The sequence below is a fragment of the Boleophthalmus pectinirostris genome, unplaced genomic scaffold (genome assembly GCF_026225935.1).
Source record: "Boleophthalmus pectinirostris isolate CB_2022bp ecotype Guang Dong unplaced genomic scaffold, ASM2622593v1 HiC_scaffold_2, whole genome shotgun sequence".
Taxonomy (NCBI): domain Eukaryota; kingdom Metazoa; phylum Chordata; class Actinopteri; order Gobiiformes; family Gobiidae; genus Boleophthalmus; species Boleophthalmus pectinirostris.
In genome coordinates, this window is record NW_026571152.1 from 33,992,459 (window position 1) to 34,018,329 (window position 25,871).

At 40.8% G+C, this 25,871-nt stretch overlaps 1 protein-coding gene across 1 annotated transcript; it reads left to right on the forward strand.

Annotated features, from left to right (window-relative positions):
- Positions 1-18,121: 18,121 nt before the first annotated feature.
- Positions 18,122-25,555, forward strand: LOC110165954 (protein tyrosine phosphatase non-receptor type 5). Its single transcript, XM_020931151.2, has 12 exons — positions 18,122-18,379; positions 18,774-18,896; positions 19,177-19,272; positions 19,445-19,695; positions 19,782-19,974; positions 20,363-20,447; positions 20,536-20,615; positions 20,688-20,825; positions 21,718-21,828; positions 23,430-23,590; positions 24,703-24,816; positions 25,447-25,555. The coding sequence occupies exons 1-12, from the start codon at positions 18,122-18,124 to the stop codon at positions 25,538-25,540; spliced, it is 1,704 nt and encodes a 567-aa protein (XP_020786810.1). The 3' UTR covers positions 25,541-25,555.
- Positions 25,556-25,871: the final 316 nt, after the last annotated feature.

The window sequence follows — 25,871 nt, forward strand, 5'->3', positions numbered from 1 at the left end:
CGAGTCACTGGCCCATAAGTCCAAGTCAAGTCCAAGTCGTCTGCTTTGAGCTTCAAGTCATTTCAAGTCTTTAAACCAAATATAGATAGATAGATTTTTGCAATTTATATGAATTTTAAGATAAATTATACTTAAAAAGTCATGGTATATTTATGTATGAGTATTTATAGAGTTTATAAGAGTTGCAGAAATGCATTTTTTTCCATTTTAAATGTCTTGACAAGATCTTAAAGTGAATCATTACAGTCAGAATAAAAAGCGTTCAGATTTAAAAGTGCTTTTCAAGTCTTTTCAAGTCACAGGCCTCAAGTCCAAGTCAAGTCCCAAGTCACTGACCTTCAGGTCCAAGTCGAGTCCCAAGTCTTAGTCCGAGTCGAGTCTCGAGTCACTGTCCCATAAGTACAAGTCATGTTCAAATTGTCTGCTTTGAGCTTCAAGTCATTTCAAGTTTTTAAACCAAAGTACCAAATATAGCTTAGATTTTTGCAATTTATATGAATTTTAAACTAAATTGTACTTATAAAGTTATGGTATATTTATATATGAGTATTTACAGAGTATATAAGAGTTGTAGAAATGCATTTTTTTTTTTTCCTTTTTAAAAGTCTTTACAAGATCTTAGTGTGAATCATTACGGTCAGAATAGAAAGAATTCAGATTTAAAAGTGCTTCTCAAGTCACAGGCCTCAAGTCCAAGTCGAGTCCCAAGTCTTAGTCCATTTTATCAAGTCAAGTCTCAAATCCTAAAAATAGTGACTCAAGTCTAACTTGAGTCCAAGTCACAACTTGCAAGTCCCCACCTCTGACACCTCCAAAGCTCAAAATGCTCTGTTCCACCTTGTGATGTCATGAAGTGATAATTTTTAAGTCAACAGCTGCAGGATTTTTTTTAACTTTTTGTACAGTGAAGATTGGAAATTCCAGGGCTAAAATTATCCAAATGATTCTAGTGAAAGTGTATGGAGTTTAAAAACACAATGGAGCACTTCCTGTATTACCACGTGACATCACAAGGTGGAACAAAGTGTTTTTCATTTGAGAGCAGGAGCTATAAATATGCAGGAATTGTGTGTTGAACGTGTGTGAATGAAACAAAACACAACTCCAGGTCTGTTTTTAATGAAGGAAATAACATTATAACACAGATTAGAAAATTCCATCATACATTCCCTTTAATATTGTTCAGTTCTAAAGCCTTAAAATACTATTATCAAACACACTTGGCATATTGCGGTATGTGTCATTATAGGAGATGCTGTTCCCTGCTGGCCACTTCAAAGAGCTGACTGAAAAAAAAACTACCATATGGTGACACAGGAAGGAGGGGAGAGGCGGCACCACACGCTACACCGAGAAGTGCAGCCTCTGAGAGCGAGTACAGGGAGAGGAGAGGGACATAATACTGAGACATATACAAGAAATGGTCTAATAATGCAATCAAATCAGTTATAGTATCAACACCTCTTTTGATTAGTGCATGGTTTATTATCATTTTGTTCACCTAGACAACCTGAAGATTCACTATATAACTTCTGGAGGAGGGTATTTTACCTCTTTGCCGCCATGATAATATTATAACTTTGCTTGTAATATTCCACATTTTAACTTTAAAGGTCTTACATTCTAGAAAATTGACTCTTGTGAGCTTTAAGTCATGTTATAATGTTGTTACTCTCTCAAAAATGTACCTGGAATTGTGCTTTGTTTCATTCACACATTTGAGTAACACTTTATTATTAGTTTGTCTACTTCTCCAAAGCTCAAAATGTGTGTGTCTGCGAACACTGGTGTGTGAATGGGTGAGTGTTTTCTTGACGTAAAGCGCTTTGAGTGGAAAAGCAAATTTGTATACAAATTTGACAATTTACTATTTATTGCAAAAAATTATTTTAATTTTAATTAATTCTAATTTAGCAAAGAAAAAAACACGTAAAAGAAAAAACAGATCTGCACTGCAGTTGTTGGGAGCTCCCAAATTTTAGTTTTGCACAGTTTTTCTTTGACCACAGCACGAAGTCACAGTTTTATTGGATGTGCATGTCTGTATCTAGCAGCAAAGAAAAACTTTTTCATTTTTTAAATGTATTTATTGGTATTTTATGATTTTCATGGTTTTGCTTTTATTTGATTTTTACTGGTTTTATTGTTTTAGCACTGGTATGATCACATTTTTAAGCAATTTTTGTTGCCTTTATTTTATGATCTCTGTGGAGCACTTCTGAAAAGGCTTTGTTTTTAAAATGTGCTAGATTTGGTTCAGATCCACTGTACCACAGGTTGGCAGTGCGATTCCAGCCCCCACTGTTTGCGTATACTGTTGTGTGAATGTGTGTGTGTGAATGGGTGAGTGGTTCCTTGATGTAGTGTGTGTCTTGTGTCTTGTGTCTTGAAGGTGGAAAATCGCTGTATAAAGATATGATTATTTACCATTTATTACAACAAAAATTAAAAAAAATCTCCCAAATTTTGCAAAGAAAAGGTCCCCAAGATAAATTCTGAGCCTCAAAATATATACTTCCAGCTTTCACATACTGAATTTACAATAAGTTGCTATAGTAAATATCATGACAGACCTAGGCACAAACTTTATAAATAACTTTTCATTCACATTCCAATCCAAAATTACGACATATGGCTTATTTAGTCATCTCAGACCTGATTTTTTAAAGATGCACTGCGTAACTTTCCTGGTAGAAGGTCCACCACTTGCTTGAGTCCGTGTCGTTTTCTCCTGAAATGCTCCACAGTATCACATTTAATTCACCTGTCTCCATGTAAACACGCAAGCCAAGATACTAGAGGTGTAACGATATCCAAGTCTCACGATACGATATCGTCACAGTATGTACCTCACGATACGATATTTATTGCGATATCGTGGGAAAGCTCACGATATGGTGGAGAGGCTCACGATTAGGGATGTAATAATATCCAAATTTCTCAGTACGATATTTTCACGATATACATTTATACATCTCATCTCGTACGATATTTATTGCAATATTTTGTGGAGGCTAAACATCTAAAACTGTTAATACGCTACTTTTTTCCTCTTAAAATGCCTTGACAAGACTTAATCCAAAGAACTAAGACTTAAAAGTGCTTAGAACTGTTATTTCTTCCTGTAGTCTGCACTGAAATGGAGCTCCCTCTTTTTTTTTTTTTTTAGCTGTTGCTGCACCATAACTCTTCATTTAAGCAAAGGCACTTGTAATTTAATATATTGGGATGGTCCACAATATTATTGTGAGAACGTTGATGATATTTCACGATATTTTGATTATTGTTACATCCCTATAAGTTACAGGTCAAATCTGTGGAGAAGTAGCCTGATTCATCAGCCGGTTTCACTTCGTAGAAACCGTCTGACCTCGGAGTGTTAGAATTCGTTCGCTCAACAGTAGACTGGTACTTTTTTTTTTCATTTAACCAATTGCTGCTCTTTGGTCATGACGTATGTAATGCGCCACTTACGGGGCTAACTAGTATATTAAGCTTTTCCCAAATCCCATAGGAAGAAAGGCAATAACGTCTTTCCCCTTGGTAAAATTCAGCAAACATTCTCTTTGTTTCGACTTTAAATCCTCGATCTTGGGAATCGTTGCCAACACAGAATGTATGGCTCTTCGCTGATTGGCTGGTGCTCAAACTCACACTTTCTGTGTTTTTTGGAAACTGTCAAGTGTATTCTGATTCCTGACCTAGTCGCTGGAGAGAAATTAAATTGAGCGGAGACACTAGGTGGTGCTAGTATATGATTGTGAGAACTTTGACGATATGATATCACGATATTTCAGTTATTCTCTCTGTGGAGAAGTGGGAGAAGTGGACCTACTCACAATAATAATAAAGCATGTTTTTGCAGTACGTTTGAGAAATAAAAACACCTGTAATCGAATAAATACAGGATATATTTGTTTAATCTTGTACTGTGGAAGATCTCAGGCAAAGCGATAAGATCACCATGGAGACAAGCAGCCAAGAAAAGTTACACAATGCCGCTTTACGACTAACGAACTCCCAACAGGTCGTTTACAGCGCATTGTTTTCCCCGTTTCTCAATTGAGAACGGCAGCAGCTCCTTCGCCGCGTTATTTATTTGCCTTAGATGGCGCGCAGTCAGCCGTATATCTTCATTATGTAGTTGTATGTACTCGCAGTGTTACCAGCGCATGCACTCACTCACTCACTCACATCTCCCTCTCTCTTCGTCTTTCTCTCCCCCTCTCTTCATCGGTCCAGGCTCTGTTGCCAAGGATACCGTACAGCCTCTCGCTTGCTGCATATACCAACGAAGCTGCCGCCTGTGGATCACCTTTCTCTCTCCTCCAGGATATACAAACAAAGGAAAATCCGATCTTTTTGGACTTCTCATTCCCTCTCCTCTCCTCTCCTTTCACGCTTACATACACGCCGCATCCCTCTTTCCTCTTTTCCTATTTACCATCCTCCTACCAGCCTCCCCCCCCCTTCCCCCTGTAGTCCCCCTCCTCCTCTTTCTCTCCCATCTCCAGCCCGTCTCACATGAGCATTCGCTATTCCAGACAGAGAAACCGTAAACCGGATTGGCGGTCGTAGGTTTTGGCGTTCGGATCTGAAAGGAGGGCTACCGGGGGAAAAAAAGGACAGCCATGTGAACGGACAAAGCCAGGTGAGGACTCTCTCTTCTGTCTTTCTCTGAATCTGCTTTCTCCTTCTTTCATCCTTTCTTTCCTCCGACTCAAGTTGAATACCAATTCTCCAGCACACGCTACCGCAACTGTCCAGCTCTGAATCTCTTTCCTTCCCGACTACATGTTGCTTTGCTCAAAATCTTCGTTTTCTTCTCATGTTTGCGCGTAGAAATATGGGAGTTACCGGAGAGAGATGCAACAGACCATCTCCCTGGGTGATTCATTACTAATCTGAGCTCTGGTGGTCGCGTTTGCTCACCGTAGCCCTGTAGCCTACGTGATATGAATGGTGTTTTGTCTATTAGTATCAATGACCGCCAGCTTCGGAAATGTCTACCATTCCAACACAGATCTTCTTCTTCTTCTGTGTGTGTGTGTGTGTGTGTGTGGTTTTTTTTTTTCCCAAGCCGTAACCTTATATCTCCCCACGTCTGCAACTCTGCGTTTCCAGATTTATCTTTGTAAATCAATTTCTCTATGCAGCGCTTTTAAATTATTCATCATACAATACGGTTTCACCATAAGCTTCGCAACGGGCTCTAAAATGAGAATGAGGTGTTGTAAGAAACTATGTAAACAATAGCGCGGATCGATTACGTGTCTTACGGATATTCAAGAAGAAGAAGGAGAAGAAGAAGAAGAAGAAGAGGCGAGCGAGCACACTGCGCTTTAAGGTCATCCCAAGATTATGTGTGCGTACGGCCAAGGTAAACGGGCAGACCTCAGCCCCCTCGTGACACTATCTCGTGTTACAGTCCCATCATCAAATCCGCGATCGGCTCCTGCTCATCACACCGCACACTTTCGAACCTGGAAAGCTCGTCTGAACCCCGTCGTATCGTAGCTTAATTAAAGGAGAGGGCTCTGTGGTGATTCCCGGACCCGTTGAGATTAATGTATGGGCTGTTTGGACTCAGCCGGATTGCAAGGGATCAATGAAAATACTACGCACATGCTCTATTTGGGGACCGAGTGGGCGGAGTGTGAGGGCCCAAAGAGAGGGGCCCACCAGTGAGGACGGAGCAGAGCGCAACGCTGCATACATTAGCGAAAGTAGTCTTAAAGCTGCGCTTAAAGGTGTCATTTTTCGTTTTGAGGGCCCGAAAAACCTGCCTAGTTCTGCGTTTATGTCATTGCTCTGTCTAGAATGTTCCACAGTGTGACTTTAAACAGCTCTATCTTACATTTATCAAATTACAGGTGGTTTTACAGCTCAGAAATACCTAAAAACAAACATTCTGACTGAGAGCTTGGTCGCCGTTCCACAGATCCGACCTGTAACTTGGTCTGCTTGAGAAAGGTTTAATAACATCTCCATGGAGAAAAGCACTTGACGGACCTTACACCAGAAAAGTTACACAATGCAGTAGGAGTGTAACGATATCCAAGTCTCATAATACGATATCATCACGGTGTGAACCTCACGATACGATATTTTTTGAGATATCGGTGGAAAAGCGCTCTATAAAAATGAAACGATTTGCTGTTTATTACAACAAAAATACCAAAAATCTCCCAGATATTGCAAAGAAAAGTTCCCCAAGATAAATTCTGAGCCTCAAAAAATATAGTTCCAGCTTTCACATACTGAAGTTACAATAAGTTGCTATAGTAAATATCATGACAGGCCTAGGCACTCATTTTATAAATAACATTTCATTCACTTTCAGAGCCAAAAAGTCAACGTGCGGCTTATTTAGTCATCTCAGACCTGATTTTTGTTGTTGCGTCTTTGCCTTTAAAGATGCACTGCGTAACTTTCCTGGTAGAAGTCTGCCACTTGCTTGACTCCGTGTCGTTTTCTCCTGAAATGCTCCACGGTATCACATTTAATTGACCTATCTCCATGTAAACACGCAGGCCAAGTTACTAGAGGTGTAACGATATCCAAGTCTCACGGTACGATGTCATCACGGTATGAACCTCACGATACGATATTTATTGCGATATCGTGGGAAAGCTCACGATATGGTAGGGAGGCTCACGATTAGGGATGTAACAATATCCAAATCTCTCGGTACGATATTTATTACTGTTAATACGTTACTTTTTCTTCTTAAAATGCCTCAACAAGACTTAACCCAAAAAACTAAGTCTTAAAAGTGCTTAAAACTGTTATTTCTTCTTGTAGTCTGCACTGAAATGGAGCAAAGGATCATGGTCTATGTAGTTCCCTTTGATTTTTGAGGTATTGCTGCACCATAACTCTTAATTTAAGCAAAGAGACTTGCCATTCGATATATTGTGATGGTCCACGATATTATTGTGAGAACTCTAACGATACGATACCACGATATTTTGGTTATTGTTACATCCCTACAATGCAACTTTAAAACAGTAATGGTATATGATAAGGCTTAGTAGACTAACTAAAATGAAAAAATGTCATGGTATGCTTTTTTATTTGTACAAGGGCAGTGCATAGAAATGAATTAAAGGTCGCAATACTGACTCCTGTGAGCGTTAAACCATTTTATAAAGCTGTTACCTCCTCAAAAACACACTTGGAGTTGTGTTTTGTTTTATTCATACATGTTTGAGTAATGTTTGTTTACATTTCCAAACCTCAAAATGCTCTCTTCCACCTAGTGACATCATGTAGTGGCAGTTTTTAAGTGTTTCTGTTTGAGAATAGACCTATATATAAATACGCAGGGTTTGTGAGTTAAACATGTGTGAATGAAACTCAACAAAACACAATTCCATGTCTGTTTTTGATGAGGAAACATTTTATCATAGATCAGAAAATTGGGTAATATGAGCCCTTTAACCGAGACAAAACTCATAGGAAAGATGCTCATTTACAAATGTCGAAATGTGGCTTCTTGGGCTAAACGCAAAGTGCCGGAAATTCAATTCAAGTAGCTGAGTGCATTTCCTGGTTCAGTTCAGTTTACTGTATATTACATTTTGCTCCATGTAATCCTATATTATTGCTCTCTCAAGATATATTGGGTTTTTTGTTTGTTTGTTTGTTTGTTTGTGGGGGGGGGTATTTATTTTTATTACTTTAATTTACTTTAATTTTAATTATATTTTATTAGTTGCTATTATCTTTATTTTTATAAGTTATTATATATTTTTATATATATTTTTTATTTATTATATTTTATATTTTTATTTGTTTACTTAGAATTTTTTTTATCCCTTTTTTCAAGATATATTATTTTTGTGTATTTATTTTTATTACTTTAATTTTAATTACATTTTTTACTAGTTGTTATTATTTCTATTTTTATAATTTTTTTTATTTTTTACTTTGTTTACTTTGATTTTTAAATCTTTTTTCAAGATATATTATTTTTGTGTATTTATTTTTTTTTACTTTAATTTTAATTTTATTTTTTATTAATTGTTTTATTTTTCTTTGTTTATTTAGATTTTTAAAATCTTTTTTAAATTATAATACATTTTTTTAAATTATATTGTGTTTACTGTAAGTGTTTACCAAGAATCTAGTTTTTTTTTTTTCTGTGAAATGCTGACACAATAAAGTATTTAAAAAATGAATAAATAAATAAATAAATAAATAAATAAATAAATAAATAAATAAATAAATAAAAAGTGCAAATATTAATTATCACCACGTGCAGCAGATATTTTGACCAGAGTGAAGTGACAGACTGGTAAGCAAATGGGTGAAAAAAATCAGCGTATGTGGACTTTATCTTTGAGCTTCTGCTTTGTGCTTTGTGGGTTTTATATTATTTTTGTTGTGAGAGCCGCTAGTGTCAGTCTGTGTACAGTATCCTGGTTTCCACGGTTACCAAAACGCCAACCTCACTGCGTCATTGCTTCAGACAACCTTCACACAAAAAAACAAGCTTTTCTCTCCCATGTATCCGTCCACTCTCATCTGGCTGCGTTTTAGCTGTTTAAGACCCGAGACGCGCTCAAACGGCTGAAGTGTGCGTACGGGCAGATTGTATGTATGCGCGTTACCATGGATACGTGCCGAGTATCTGTCGTCATCACTTCAAAACCGACAGGAAAAGAAAACTCCACCGCTCCACACCTGTACGTCTTTGTGTGGCTGTGCAAGGCAGACCTGTCACGATAACAAAGTCTGAAGTAAATATAAATTAACGAAAATATTTAAGATAATTTATGAGATTAACACGATAACGAGAGCAGATTTAAACCACAAAAACTATAATATTGTTTTTAAAAAAGCTGCAGAATGAACCACTTCAGTCACTTTAGTACTTAGTTTGCATCTGTAATGAGTCATAGTTAAAGGTGCACTGAGGAACTTTTCTGGAGAGGGTCTGCACGCTGTTTGTTGCCATGGAGATGTCAATGCTTTGGTTTAAATTGTCCACAGTATGGCATTAAACTAATCAGCCTTGCATTTATTCAACTACTGCTCAAAAATATCTTAAAAACATTCATTCTTACTGTGAATGGGCTTGTCTCTCCACAGATCTACCCTGTAATTTGGCTTGCAAGTTTATGGTCATACTGTGGAACATTCTAGGCACATCTCCATGGAGACAAGCAGGGGACGGAGCCTCCACCGGACAAGTTACACAGTGCACCAATGAGTCAAGTTATTAATTCAACCTTTTACGACTTAAATCTTATCTGATAGACAAAAAATAATAACCATATTTTTCGGACTATAAGTCGCACAAGCCAAAAAATGCATAATGAAGAAGAAAACAACATATATAAGTCACATCGGACTATAAGTCGCACTTTTTGGGGGAAATTGATTTTATAAAATCAGAGACCAGCAACCGACTTTTCATCAAAGGCAAGTTATAGTGACAACAACAGAACAGAGAACAACAGACTGTTAATGTCACATACGAACAGTTCTTCACATAAATATAGCATAAACAACAGAACAGAACAAATTTACCAAACTGTCCATCGCACTCCAAATCTCGGTGTCACTTCTAAACAATTCCACGACCTCCGGAGGTAAACAGAGCACCGCTTCCTCTTCTGTGTAGCTGTTGTCAGACTCAGTATCAGTTCCAGTTAGAATTATTCAGGCCTTTCTGAATCCCGACAAGATGGTTTCAGTGTCTTTATGTTTGTTTAAATTTAACATTTTCAGTGGTACAGAAGTAATGGTGCGATCGTCTGACATGATACAGACAGGACAGAGGCTCTTTCTGCAGGAGACATGTGGTTCAGAAGTAATAGGAGCAGCAGACACTGACACACAAATCAAGAGCCTCTCGTGGCTGTCAGTGTGAAAATTTTAATATATAAGTCGCAGCGGAGTATAAGTCGCAGGAAACACCCAAAGCATGAACAAAAAGTGTGACTTACAGTCCTAAAAATACAGTATGCATTTACAAGTGGTGCAAAATGTACACATGATAAATATTCACTCACAAACTATATTATCGACAAGAGGTGACAAAAGGGTCTTCCTATTAATTTATACTAAAGGGGGGCCTATGTAAGGTTTCTTGCCCGAGGTCATTGGACTTCCATTTATCATATTGAACAATAAGTCAATATAGTATAAGTCAATAAAAATAAGTCATGGTGACTTACCTGACCAGCAAGAACCACACCCTTTGACAAAACTTTAAAAAAAAATAAGACTTTTTTCCAGAATCAACATTGGAATTACCAAACTATTATTTATTTCACATAACGGAAGTTTTATATTTTGTTCTGAATGTTACGTGGCAAAAGAAGAAATTCAATTTTGGTCAACCAGAACTGAAGAAGGAGCGTGGATGAGCTGCGAAACGTTTTTGAGCAAAATAAACTTTTGTCCAGTTGACAAATTGAATTTCTTTTTTTTGCCATGGATTCTACCTGAACGACTGAGGAACTGTGCACACGTCTGAATGTTACAAGACTTTTCGAGAGGAAACGTCTTCCACATTTCACAAATCAGCAGCTGTGTTTGGATCTTCTAAAATATGGACAGACGTCTTTCGCACTCTGTGGTCCGGTTCCAGACCCTTCTGGATTCAAACAGAATGTGGAATGGACTGGCTGCTCAGACATTATGACAGGCCTAGTTCTAGATTTAACCAGAGTTGTGTTTGGGTGCTGAGTTGATGGTTCACAGGGAGAAACTGTGGAGCAAAGACAGTTTACTGTGTCACCATCCTCCGCTCATGAACTCACAGCTGGGAGCCAAAAGGGCGCTACTCTGCTCCGTCCTCTGACAGAACAGATCAGCAGCTCCGTCTGTGTCATGACCAGTAACAGGTCAGAGTGAGCACCTGTGAACGGGGCTGATCAACACCGCACGCTCAGTGTAGTCTCGAAAAAAGAAAAAACTGTATGGAAAAAGTCTAGTGTAAAGGTATATTACATTATGTCGAAAGGGAGAGAAAATCTAAAACTTATGTCTTTTTTATAATTTTGAGGTTTTGCAATTATATGTTTTGGTGAGCTCCTCATTAGGTCCCATACAACATTTTTTTGGATTGGATTTAGACTTTTACGATCCAATTTTGGTCTATAAATTGGTGTAATAAGACAATTTACTGGTCTCAAACGCCTCATAAAATTAAATTTGTATTTATTAAAAGTTGTTCTGTAGTTATGAAACACATTTGGATTTGTTTTTAAAGTAAATAAATGCTGTTTTTTAAGTCTCTGTACTGATATCCGTTGAAATCAGGTATTGGCAGACAGTACTTAAAGCCAAAGTACACAGTATACATGCATCCTGAATTTCGGACTTCCGGTCATTGCGCAATTCATATTGGGAAGGATCCTCGGAAAAAGTGAGCATTAAACTGCCATGTTTGTTTTCTCAGTGGGATGCGTCTATTGTCAAAGCTGATCTTTTCAAGTCTTTTGAACCATATCGTTTTTGTTTCTGGTTCTGATATTGTCATATTTTAGCGATGGGATTCGGACACATAAACAATGTTCGCTTCAAACTTGCGATGATTTCTTAAGCAGAGGAAGCAAAGTTTCCTTTTTCGTCCTTCCTGTGTTTCAATACTGCCCATCGCCTTCACCTTTCACTATTTCCATTGGGAAGGGAAACAGTTTGAACGGAGGTTTGCAGTCACACAGTTCTAATTCCCTTTTGCATTTATAGAGTCCGCAAACTTCCGAAGCCCATTTCTCGAGCCGTTTTCCGCTGTTAGGATCCAACAACCACACAATTACAATGTCCGAATCCCATAACTAAAATATGACAATATCAGAACCAGAAACAAAAGCGATATGGTTCAAAAGACTTGAAATGATCGGCTTTGACAATAGGCGCACATTTGTCCCACTGGAAAATCGAACATGACGGTTTGATGTTCACTTTTTCAGAGGATCCTTCCCAGTATGTATTGTGCGATGACCGGAAGTCCAAAATTCAGGATGCATGTATCGGAGCAGAAAAAGCTGGACTGGTGCATTTCTACTCCTGTCACCATTAATACCCCAGTCTGTTCGGCTTTTCTTACATTTAACATTATTCTGTTGTGTTCCTCAGGTCTCTGCTGCACGATGATGAACAGACCCCAGAACCCCAGACTCTACCTGATCATGTGATCTCCCCCCGCACCTGCCATCTACACAGGTGAGTCATGTCATCTCCCCCTCCACCTGTCATCTACACAGGTGAGTCATGTCATCTCCCCCTCCACCTGTCATCTACACTCAGCTGTGTCACCTGCCCCCTCACCTGTCACCTCCCTCCCCTCTCACCTGCCTCTTCTCCCCTCAACCTCACCTGCCACCTCTCCTCACCTGCCCTCACCTCCCTTGCACCTGCCTCTCTCCCCTCACCTGCCTCTCTCTCTCCCTGTGCACCTGCCTTGTCCACAGGTGACCTGCCCCTCACCTGACCTGCCCTCTCCCCTCACCTGCCTCTCTCTCCCCCTCACCTCACCTGCCCTCACTCACCTGCCTCTCTCCCCTCACCTGCCTCTCTCCCCTCACCTTGCCTGCCTCTCCCCCTCACCTGCCTCTCTCCCCTCACCTGCCTGCCTCTCTCTCTCCCCTCACCTGCTCACCTGCCTCTCCCCTCACCTGCCTCTCTCCCCTCACCTGCCTGCCTCTCCCCCTCACCTGCCTGCCTCTCCCCTCACCTGCCCCTCACCTGCCTCTCTCCCCTCACCTGCCTCTCTCCCCTCACCTGCCTCTCCCCTCACCTGCCTCACCTCTCTCCCCTCACCTGCCCCTCACCTCTCTCCCCTCACCTGCCTCTCTCCTCCCCTCACCTCACCTGCCCTCTCTCTCCCCCTCACCTGCCTCTCCCCTCACCCCTCTCTCCCCTCACCTGCCTCTCTCCCCTCACCTCACCTGCCTCCTCTGCCTCTCTCCCCTCACCTGCCTCACCTGCCTCTCCCCTCACCCCCTCACCTGCCCTCTCCCCCTCACCTGCCTCTCTCCCCCCTCACCTGCCTCTCTCCTCCTCCCCTCACCTGCCTCTCTCCCCCTCCTCACCTGCCCTCTCTCCCCTCACCTGCCTCTCCCCCTCCTCACCTCCTCTCCCTCCTCTCACCTGCCTCTCTCCCCTCACTCTGCCTCCTCCTCTCCTCCCTCACCTGCCTCTCTCCCCTCACCTGCCTCACCTGCCTCTCCCTCCTCACCTGCCTGCACCTGCCCTCTCCCCTCACCTGCCTCTCTCCCTTACACCTGCCTCATCTCCCCCCTCACCTGCCTCTCTCCCCTCACCTGCCTCTCTCCCTCTCCCTCACCTGCACCTGCCTCTCTCCCCTTTCACCTGCCGTCCTCAGGTGAGTCATGTGGCTGCTCAGATCAACTGCCACACAATGGTGCATTTGTCAGTCTGCTCTAACCTCTCCATTGATGAAAACACATTTAAACCGAAGTGATAAGACGACACCTCCTCCTCCGCGTTCACACGTCCCCGCACCATGTGGCAGTAATCAGCCAATGCACAAAACAGCTTTATTAATGGCTGAAGGACAAAGAGAGCAGGACGGAGAAGGAGCTTTGAATACACTGCTGAGCGCGAGTGTGTATGTACGTGCGCCGTCATTGGATGATAATACTCAGGACGGATGAGAGCCACTCTGTTACCTAGGCGACGGACAGGGCTGTAAACACGCTACCCCTGACTCATCCCTCCACAATAGAGGCTCGGGCGCCCAGTCTCCCTCTCTCACACTCACATTCACACAATGGACTCCAATCTGACAAAGACAAGAGGATCCGGATATGACAGCCACTCCAAGTCGCTTAGCTATACATGAGAAAAGGCCAGAGGGACGACGCTCTGGGAAACACACCATTATTTAAAGCTCCTATATTATGCAGAATTCACTCTTGTGAGCTTTAAGCCTTGTTATAATGCTGTTACCTCACCAAAAACATACATGGGGTTGTGTTTTGTCTCCTTCATTATTAGTCTGTCTACATCTCCAAAGCTCACAATGCTCTGTTCCACCTTGTGATGTCATGAAGCAGTAGTTTTCTAGTTTCTCTGGCGCCACCTAGTGCCTCCGCCCAATTACATTTCTCTCCAATAACTAGATCAAGAATCAGAATACACTAGACCGGGGGTGCAAACTACGGCCCAGGGGCCATATTCGGCTCTTTAATCTTTTTAATTCGGCCCGCCAAACTTGAATAATAATAATAATAATAATAATAATAATAATTTTCAGTGTTTTAAAAGTAGTTTCAATAAATAGTAAATACAGTGGGACTTGAAAGACAGATATTTTGTTGTAATGCTTTGTAATGATTTTAAATTACGGGATATTTCAGTAGCATGGGACAGATTTTCTACATATCCCATTTTATTTTTTTTTCTTACGAGGTGAATTACCAAAAAGCTCCATCCATCTCAATCAAAAGGTTTTCTAATTCTTTCGTGCCCAGTGCTATTAAATTATTAAATTCTAAGGGTACAGTTTTATGATAGTTTTATGAAAGTTTTACTCTGCAATTTGTTATTTATTTTGAGTTCCACTGGTGGACGACAATCGGACTGACACACTGTGTGTTTGTTTGTGTGTGTGTTTGCTCGGAGATGCTGCAAATGAATTGCCTTATGGGATCAATAAAGTTTTCTGAATCTGAATCTGAATCCATCTGCTCCTAGTCTGGCCCTTCTGTCAAATTTAAGAACCCTCTGCGGCCCACGAGTCAAAAAGTTTGCCCACCCCTGCACTAGATGGTTCATAAAACCAACAAAAGTGCGAGTTCAGGCACCAGCCAATCAGCAAAGAGTTATACATTCTGTGTTGGCAACGATTCCCAAAATCGAGGATTTAAAGCCAGAACAAAGAGAATGTTCGGTGAAGTTTATCAAGGGGAAAGATGTTATTGAGTTCTGGTAACTTATTTGGGTTTACAGTGTATGCAGTGTTTGTGCGTTAAACATGTGTGTATGAAACAAAACACAACTCCAGGTCTGTTTTTGTCAAATTGTGGAACATTCTAAGCAGAGCAATGGCATATCTATGGAAACGAAATGGTGATGGACCCCCTACCAAAATGCAATGTGAATATTTAATTTTGAACATATAGATAGGCCGACAGCGCAGTGAAAAAGTGTCTTGTCTAATTAGCGGTGTCTTTCTCAAAAACAGACTCCATTGTTGGACTTTGAAGGTGTTTGCATGAATGGAAACAAAAGCACAAAGCAAAACAAAGGAACAGTACAAACATGGAGAGAGGATTAAATTGAAATTAATTATGGGTGGAGAACATTGACAACCAATGAATACTGCAATATTTTTAGAGCATACTGATAACAGTTTTGAGACAATAAAGCGTACCTTAAACTGTAGTTAGGGTTCTCACTCTTTTTCACTGACAAAATTTCAAAACGTTTCCATGAGTTTTTCATGATTTTACGGCACCTACATGTGTAGAACTTAGGGCTAAATATTAAATTTATGTCTAAATATGAAATGTTAACCCTTTCCACTCACTTTATTTGGTTTGGTATTATAGTTTTTTAACATTCAAAATACTGTCAATGCAGTTATTGTTGTCTCTTTTAAACAAAAGGTGCATACGTTCAGAAATATTCATAACCGCCTAATGATAATTTAACAGAATGCTGGAGTTGCGTGAAAGAGATACTAAAATTCCATGACTTTTTCATTGAATTTCTAAAATTCCATGACTTTTCCGGGCCTGGAAAATGGCATTTTCAATTTTCATGACTTTTCCATAGGATTTATTACCATGGGGAGCCTGTGTAGTAGTTGAGGTTTAAGAGGTGTCAGACAAATGTGAAATTACACACAAACATACAGAAATACTATTAAAAACTTATTTGGCAGTGTTTGTTAATGTGTGCATTCTGTTTCCATGGGAACTGGTACACATACATGTAAAACTTACTTCCCCAGTGTGTTGTAACTGCAAAGTATCAATAAACAATATATTCATGGGTTTCATCTTACTGTTATGCATTATAATTATTGTGAGGAATTTTCCCCATATAACAGAATTATAATTTAAAGTATAAATCACTATGGCAACAGTCCTATTTCCCATGACTCTAAAACCCATCGATGGCTCCCCAATATTCACATTTGCATGTACTCAAAACAACATCCATCATATTATTGGTATTTTAAAACTTTGCCATTTACTGTGCTTTATTTATGGAACAAAATATTGTGACAGAATTTAAAATTTGCCCTGAACAAAGCTTTTTATTCACATTTTTACATTAAAGCAATTGTTTGGTCTGAGTGTAATTAAACCTGATCTCTGAAAGCTTTGTCGGTGCATTATGTTATTTATGTGAAAATGGCTTTTAATCTGTAAATGGATGTAGCTAACCATGTACCAAATAGCAAGTGAGCATGGGCGCGCTTCTGGCTTCATCCACTCTGGTTCTAGCCAGTCTGGTGCCACCTAGTGCTTCTGCTCGATTTCACTTCTTTTTAGTTACTAGGTCAGGAATCGGAATACACTAGACCAGAGGTGCTCACACTTTTTCAGCATGCGAGCTACTTACAAAATGACCAAGTCAAAATGATCTACCTAATACAAAGCCAAGCAAACTGCACTGAAACACTCTGTGCCCCTTTTTTTGGACCCTCACCCACAGTTTGAGAACCCCTTCTTTAAGAGAACTTCCTCTGGCACTTTACACAAAACTGTGAAAAAAGTGAAGGAAGATTTTTAAACCTGTTTTTTAAAGTTTCAAACTGGAGTTGCATTCTTTTCTGGTTTTGCAGTGATATTTACCAGCCTCTGCACGTTTACCAAACCAAACGCACATCGTGACAAACACAGATGCATTTGTGCACTTTTGTTGGACAAACTTCAGCCAAATGTGGCAGTAGACCTGTTCTGTAGATCTGCTCTATGCTGTAGACCTGCTTTGTGCCAACACTGGAACACAAATTTAGACTGGTTTTTGCTTCACGTTTCGTCTTGCTCTTCTAATCCGCCGCACTGTGGGAGGGGCTTGTGTTCGCTGTATGCAGGAAGGAGCGAGAGCGTGAAAAGGCGAGGGGCAGCGTGCTGACGTGAGGCAGATGGACAGGTAGGATGTTTAGGAAGTTTAACCTGCCCCGTGATGCATGCTGGTACACAAGGGCACACGCTGTTGCAAACGAGCCGTGCACAGGGAGCGTGTGTATTTGTGATGTGCCGTAGAGTCTCCGCGGGTTTCAAATGAGCGCACAGGCCGCACTGAGACGCCCCACACGCTCCTGCATCCCGGTACAATGAAATATAATCGCACTTGTTGAGTGTCAGACCTTGAGTGAGAGACAAGACCGAGTCCAAACGCGATCGAGTCTGAGACGAGTACTAAGACACGGCGATCTACCCACACGACCTTGGTGATCGACTGGTAGATCGGGATCGACATATTGCGCACTCCTGCACTAGACAGTTTGCAAGAACCCTGGAAGTGCGAGTCCGGGCACCAGCCAATCAGCGAAGAGCCATATATTCAGTGTTGTCAATGATTCCCGAGATCGAGGATTTAAAGCCAGAACAAAGAGAATGTTTGGTGAATTTTATCAAGGGGAAAGACGTTATTGCCGTTCTTCCTACGGGATTTGGGAAAAGCTTAATATACCAGTTTGCCCTGTTAGTGGAGCATTACATACGTCACGACCAAATAGCAGCGATTGGTTAAATAAAAAAAGTTCCCACCTACCGTCAAGTGAATGAATTCTAATGCTGCAAGGTCAGACGGTTTCTACGAAGTGAAACCGGTTTCTGCGAAGTGAAACCGTCTGATGAATCAGGCTGCTCTGGTTCCACTTCACTTGAAAAATAGTCAGCCCTCTCTCTGTAACTCAGTCTCGTTATTTTGGTCTTAAAATTTTCATACTAACCCATTCTACATGATTTTGGTGTTTTATTTTATTATTTTATCTGTAAATATTCCTGTTTCTAATATGAAAAACGGCTCAAAATTCGTATCTGTAAGCCTTGATGAGCTTCATTTGACTGGATCCTAACACTATAGTTGACGTCATACTCCCTTAGTCCGTTTCTTTACACACTCTATGGTCTGTTTCTGCTTTAATCACAGGAGAGCTTCATCTAACAGGGGGAGCATGACGCGTAAGCTGAGCAGCTCTACACGGTCGCCCACGGAGGACTCCATCTTCCTCAGGCCGGACGAGGACCCTGTGTGGCTGGACGAACCCACAAAGACTGATAAAATACTGGATGGATTTTCAAATAAAGACGAGTCGAATGAATGTAAAGACGCTCCCAACTCTCACGGAGAAGAACTGTTCCTGCACAAAGTCTACGCTCTGGTCGTCGAGATTCACTTCTGGGTGGCACTGTTTGCTGTGTCCCAGGTCACGGTATGTTGTCTAAACATTTACTCAGATTTGAATAGTTAAAGGGCCCATGTTTCGCTTTTTTCTGATCTATGTTATGATTGTTTCCTCATCAAAAACAGACCTGGAGTTGTGTTTTGTTTCATTCACACATGTTTAACTCACAAACCCTGCATTTTTAGGCTCCTGAGTTCTTGTGTTAAACTCAAAAAAACTCCATCTTGTTCATGTTTTTGAGGAGGTAACAACATTATAACTTGTCTTAAAGAGTAAATTTTGTGTAATATAGGACCTTTAAAGGAGAATTGTTGTGTTAAAATAGTGAGAGAGATTCTTCACATGAGAACAAGCACAGCTCGTGTCTGATTACTCGTGCATGAATGAGCATGCAAACACACAGCTTTACTTTCTGTTTCAGGGCTACTGGCTGTTCTTCGTGATGGAAGGAAATGGGCCATTTTCATCAATCTATAAAGCTCTGCAAGTAATAGACTTCTACCTTAGCTTCATCCTTCCATGCCACCCAATCCTCGGCGGGAATGTAAGTATCACTATTAGACAATTCAATGTTTTTATGTTGTAGAATATTATAATAACATACTCACAGATACTGTCTGGAGACAACATGTCTGTGTCGAGTCAAATTCAGACTGAAACTCAATACACAGAAGATGAATCCACAAATGTAGAACCTGATCATTTATAATAATGGGATTGTTAAATATTTCACGGTAGGAATTCTGCCTGCCTCATTCTCAGACACTGCACACTTGTACATTGCTCTTACAGAACATAACATGGTTTTCCCTGTGTGTTTCCAGTCCACATTACTGATGAAGGAGGTGGCCCACACTGAAGAGCACAAGTGGATTGTCAATGGCACTGCAGGCATCAGTGTTGCCATCTGCATCATCATGGTAAAACATACAGACAATACATTTATGATGGAAAATAAAGCTGTATATGTAGTTTGTTCTGCAAAGCATGTAATAATAGGTTATGTTTCATAAAATCATATAGAAACCTAATTCATTTAAGTTAAGTATTTAAAAAACATTTATCCACTTGTACTGTTCTGTTTTACTGTAGATCGTGCACATGGTGTGTAAGTGGCGCTACGGCACAGGTCTGTGGTCGGGGCCTGTCCCAAAGGAGCTGGGGGAGCGGCGTCAGTCTGTGAGCAGACAGCCCTCCTTCACCCTCTCTGAGTGGACTGATGCTCAGGAGGACCTCCTGGACCTAGAGCCTGTGCCCCAGACCCCAGTGTTTGACATCACAGACACTCGCACAGAGGCCGACTCTGCCACGCTCACAGTTACTCCAGTGGGGCTCCAGGAGCGGTCTGTGTCTTATTTGACTCACTAATGACTATATACTAGCATAAATAACTGTATGACATCATTGTTGACCTTCTCTGTCTGACCAGGAGGGGCTCTAATGTGTCCCTGACTCTGGACATGTGCACCCCTGGGTGCACTGAGCCCTATGGTTACGGGGCACAGCTCTCACCCAGAGACCAGTCGGCACAGGAATATCTCCGCCAGGGGACCCATGTCCTGACCCCTGCCCAGCTCCACAGCCGCGCCATGGACGACCAGGCCCTGCAGGCCGAGTTTTATGTGAGAGCAGCAGCAGCGCCTACACTCACTCCAGAGATTATTATAAGAGACACACTGAGAAGATCGGGACACACATACACCTAAACAAATACACACACCTATACAAAGACACGCACACTCCCACACAAACACCCAACGGAGCCACACGCCCGTGAGCTCCTCCAGAGCCACTCAGTGGGCGAAGGAGAATACATACAAGCATATTTGCATAATGAAAACCCATGAAGGATTGCAGTGTCTGCTAGGCACATGTGCACTCACACAAATATTCAAATATGCTACTGCATATTGTTATAAGTATAGAAAATAGAACAACATTTATTTCTAGTATGACTTGCACCTTCTACATGATAATAAAACTGTGGCATTTGTGGTGTTTTATCAACAGGAAACTCCCATGAACTTTGTTGATCCAAAAGAATATAATTACCCAGGGCTGGTGAGAAAGAACCGCTACAAAACCATCTTACCAAGTAAGCAAACGACAACAAAACAACAGAGAACTACAAATCTCCTACAATATTGTGAATGTAATGTTGTTTTTCACACCTGCTCCCACAGACACACACAGCAGAGTGATCCTAAAGTCAGACGATGAAGAAGACTTCCTCAGTACCTACATCAACGCCAATTATTTAAAGGTGAACCAGTGAAACCCCCTGGAGCATGTAGAGAGTTTTTGTGCATTCTGAGCGTGTGTTGTGTGTGTGCAGGGTTATGATGACGAGGAGCAGGCGTACATCGCCACACAGGGCCCCACAGTGAACACAGTGGGGGACTTCTGGAGGATGGTGTGGCAGGAGAGGTGTCCAATCATCGTCATGATCACAAACCTGGAAGAGAAGAATGAGGTTTGTTAAACTGTGTGTTATTCCAGTTAAATAAATGCTTTAATTGCTTTTAGTATTACAAGATGTGTTTTAATCATATAGTAGATATGAAAGGACACAACTAACTCGCTTGCCACCGCTTTCCAAATAATACATGAGCACGGGCGCACCTCTGGCTCCACTGACTCTGGCTCCATTTCACTTTGTACTGAAAAAAACGTCACCCTTCTGTTGTCGAAGTTCTCAGCTTGTCCAAGAAAGGGTGGAAGTAAAAGGCTGGAGACAAACTGGACTTCTTAAGCAGGAGAAGTTTATTTAACTTCAATAATTGGGCCCAGGGACTTGAAAAGTAAACACAGTAGGATTTCAAAAGTGAGAATAGTGTGATCTTTGAGTGTTCAAGCCCCTTGACTCTGTTTCCAATGGAGGAAGTTTATAAAGCAAGTGTGGTGAGACTATGAAGGCCAGTAGTCACCAGTTAGACAGAAATATTGCACAGTTTAGATAATGGCATGTCAAGGGAAGATCATGGTGTAAATATAGCTTTTGTGAGTCAGTGTTAAACTGAGATGTACGTGGAAGATAAATTACTTAAATTCTCTGTGTAACTGCATCTGCGAGCCTCCTCATTTTGGTCTTAAAATGTTCGTAGTAATCCGTTCTACATGATCCTGGTGTTTGTATTTCGCAGTTTTGTCCATAAATCAATTCCTTTTCCCAATATCAAACTCTGCTTCAAACTCGCTCCTATAACTTCAAACTACTCTAAGCTTCATTTGACTCTCTTTGTCCACTTCTTTATACAGTCTATGGTTTAAATATTATTCTGTTTTATTTTATTAGTCTCTGGTTTACGCTTTAAATATTAACAGACGCTTTAAAATGTCTGATTCTCTGATGATGCGTGTTTCAGAAATGTGCGGAGTACTGGCCTGAGGACACCGTGACCCACGAGGGCATTGAGATCACGGTTGTCTCGGTAACGCAGGAGGACGACTACAGTCTGAGGGTGTTTACTCTGAAGGTGAACTCATGTCAATGTGGTACACGCTCCGGGCGCATTAACACGCCACTGTTCAAGTTAATGCAGTATAAAATATTCAAACATAAATACATTAGGCTAATTATGTTTGGATATGGAGGGTTTCAAATGGCATCACGTTTTATCAGTGGGTTTCAGAATGATAAAAAAATAATTGTTTCATTAGGGATGCACTGATCTGGTATCTGGTATCGGATATCTGCGGCTGTACTGGAAAATTCAAAATATCCGTCTCATCCAATGTCATAAATGGACATGTAAATTGATATAATAAGACTATTTCCTGCTCATATTTGGCACTATCATGTCATAATGATGCAAGGGACGTCGTTTGGGCTCAGCTTTGGTGGGGACAATATCAGAAACCGACTGATACGTTACTTGATTAACAGCTTAATTATATAATATTGTTTACTTTTTGTATGATGCACACTGCAAAAACTAAACAGTACATCTTTATAATCTTTATAAGAAAGGGTAAAATGGGATAAGAAGTTGTGTATATGTTTTATGAATTATTTCCAAAAGCACACAGAGTCTGGGCAGGTCCAAAATAAGTGAGGGGTGCTTTCATTTTTCAAGTTCGCAAAATGTACAGTTTGTGTCCATTGATTATTCTTTGTAGATGTAGAAGTTTGTAGCAGATTTCCCTTTGCTTTACTTGTTGGTGATGAGATATTTGTGAGGTAATGTCCGTACATTTTTCCATGGAATATTGTCAATAGTCGCTCTTTTTCCGCGGCGACTCGTTATAAGGCGAGTTTAATTGAAGATGAAGCCGAGTAAGTTCCTTTTAAAAAGTTTTTCAAAGTTTGGTGCAGAGTCTTCACTCACGCCTGCTCAAGACGACATCTTCGGGTGCTGGCTCTGGTTCTGGAGGAGTGGGGGGTGGTCCTGGATAGGAGCGGGGGTGGTCCGGGCTCTGGTTCTGGTTCTGGAAGCGTGGGGAGTGGTCCGGGCTCTGGTTCTGGTTCTGGAGAAGCGTGGGGTGGTCCGGGCTCTGGTTCTGGAGGAGTGGGGGGTGGTCCGGGCTCTGTTGGTTGTGACATGTCCCAACCGTCCCTATGCAAACCTACGCCTTTGTAATGATGTTCTGTAGTTACTAACATCTACATAACACATTTGGATCAGTTTTGTCTAATTTTATTTTTGTTTTAAGGAAATAAATGCTGTTTTTAGGTATCAGCAAATACTTAAAGCTGTAGTATTGGAATTGATATTGGAACTGAAAAAGCTGGGTCAGTGCATTCTCAGTTGTGTAGCAATAAATTTGCAGTAAAACAAACTGTCTTTTATATATTTTGAATGTTGAAAAGTTGTCAAAATGTTGCATATAACACGAAGCCGAAACACATGAATAGACCAATAATATTTAACACAGATGAGGGCAGCTCAAATAAATACTGATGAAATGCAGATTTTTGTTATAATATAGTGAGTTTAGTCACTATAGAAATGATCAGATTCAGCATTTCTGAAATTTAAAAAACTGCTCTTATCACCCGTCTGAGAGTATGACATCTAGAATCTGAAAACTGCCAATAAAAACCTGTCAATAATGTGCATTTTGACGTGTGTTGCAGCATGAGGGAGAGGAGCGTAGTCTGCGTCAGTACTGGTACACCTCATGGCCAGATCAAAAGACGCCGGACAAAGCTCCGCCCCTCCTGGAACTGGTACAGGAAGTGGAAAGGGCCAGAGAGGAAGCCCCGCCCTCCAGTGGTCCTACAATTGTGCACTGCAGGTACGTTTGCTTCGTATAATGCATAATGTAAAGACGATAGTTAATTATGGTGAAGGTGTATGGAGTTTAAAAACAAAAGCGCTCCCTGTGTTACCACTTAATGACATCACAAGGAGAAGCAGAATGGAAGAAAAGAGCACAGCCTAAACATGCAGGATTTGTGTGTTAAACATGTGAATGAAACAAAACACAACTCCAGGTTTGTTTGTGACGAGGAAATTACATTATAACTTAGATCAGAAATAGTGCAGTACAGGTCCTTTAACCCTTTGCACCCCTAGGTAGATTTTGGAACTTCGTGACTTTTATTTTTAGTATAACTTTGGCCATATTGCACCAAATAGCATCAAAATTGGCCAGTTTGTGTATTTTGCAATGTATTTTTAATGTCTGTGTTCTTTTTTTCAAGATCACATTAATTAAACGGTCTATAATCAAAACACTCACACCCGTGGTCCTTCGGTGCATTTTTGTCCCATTGACTTCCATTCAAAATGACTGTTTACTGGCATAACTTTGCCCGTTTATTTTTACTTTTGATTTATTTTTCATTCTTTGGGGTTGAAACCCCTTTAAAAAAATTTGTTTTAGAGTCTTTTTGAATTTTTTGATATTTTTCTTATCTTAGGTTATATCAATAGAAAGACATTTGTATATATGAGTCTACACTGAAGATCAGAGATGTAGATATTTGATGTAAAAATGATTTGGGTGTGTTCTGGAGGAGTCCCAGAGTGCACTGAATGTGTTTGTTTGGGAGTGTGTGTGAGTTTGTGTGTGTGCAAATTAAAATTAGTTGGAAAATATAGAAAAAAATATCAAATTTTTTCATTTTCCACATAATTTGAGACTTTCACAAACAAAGCTGGTATTTAACGTGCTCAAATTTCATATAATATTTGGTATGTATGATTAGGGCAGAGGTAAATGAAGACACTGATATAAAAAAGTTGGACAAAAATTTGTGTTGCATAAAAATATTGTGGTTTTCTTTTTCAGAAGGACCACAGGTGTAATTATTTTTAAAGAGGTGCACAAGGGTTAATCAAACATCTGTTCATCCTACAGTAATTATGTTTTCCTCTTGTATTTCCTCATTGCCGTGTGTTTAGTGCTGGAATCGGACGGACTGGCTGCTTCATTGCCACCTCCATCCTGTGCAAGCAGCTGAGGACCGAGGGCGTGGTGGACATCCTGAGAGCCACCTGTCAGCTCCGTCTGGACAGGTATTTTACCATCACCATGTTTTTATTTTTAAACTGTCAGAAAATGTGTGAGAAAAGGAGATTTATGGACAGTTACCAAAGTCCAAGTCTTACCAGCAGGTTTGTTCTTGTAGCTCAGATGTGCACTGTGTAACTTTTCTGTTTCTGCTGCTTCAATCCATGGAGATGTCGCCTGGAATGTCTCACAGTATGGCATTACTTTTATTTATCTCTACGGAGACAGCAGGTGACACCACAGTAAGAATCCAAGTTTTTAGATCAACAAGAAGTCGTGTTATAGAATAGAAGCAAGATGGAAAACTTTTAATTCCGTACTGAAACATTCCAGACAAAAACGACAACATTTCCATGGAGACAAGCAGGTGGCACATCCTCCATCAGAAAAGTTACACAGTGAACCTTTAATACTTTGTTTAAGAACCAAACATTGATCATCCTCTGTTGGAAATGTTCTGGTGAATAAAACATACTCTCTATTCTTCTAAAGTGCCCTGGTACTGAGTCATGTTTGTTTTAAATACATTGTTTTGTTTGCTTACCTGTTCAGGATTGGTTTTGTTTTCTTATTTGTTATCTGCTTAACTATATTGTGTTGAGTTTAAGCCTGTGTTTTGTGTGTGTGTGTGTCAGGGGCGGGATGATCCAGACGTGTGAGCAGTACCAGTTTGTGCATCACGTCCTGAGCCTGTACGAGAAGCAGCTTTCCCACACCTCTGAAGAGTGACCCCTCCCTCCTCCCCCTCATCCTGCACCCTCCTCCCCTCCTTCCCTCTCTCTCTTCCTCCTCCTCTTTCCTCTCCTCCCTCCCTCCTCCCTCTCCTCCCTCCCTCCTCCCTTCTCCTTCACCTCCTCTCTCCTCCCTCTCCCCCTCCCTCTTCACCCGTCGAACGTCCCCAGACTGAGACACGCCACTGTACACTGAGCCACCTCTGGTGGAGCGCACCACTGTAACTATGTCATCACAGCCAGGAGCCCACATCTCTCACCCATACACAGCGCAGGCTTTATCAGTTTGGGACATTTGTGCTTACTGTATGTTTTTGTGCAGAAGAATC

Excerpts from the sequence above, each read along its gene's own strand:
- LOC110165954 (XM_020931151.2), top strand. The coding sequence starts at position 18,122 with ATGACGCGTAAGCTGAGCAGCTCTACACGGTCGCCCACGGAGGACTCC. Across the intron at positions 18,897-19,176 it reads ACCCAATCCTCGGCGGGAAT|TCCACATTACTGATGAAGGA; the intron begins GTAAGTATCACT and ends GTGTGTTTCCAG. Across the intron at positions 20,448-20,535 it reads CTACAAAACCATCTTACCAA|ACACACACAGCAGAGTGATC; the intron begins GTAAGCAAACGA and ends CTGCTCCCACAG.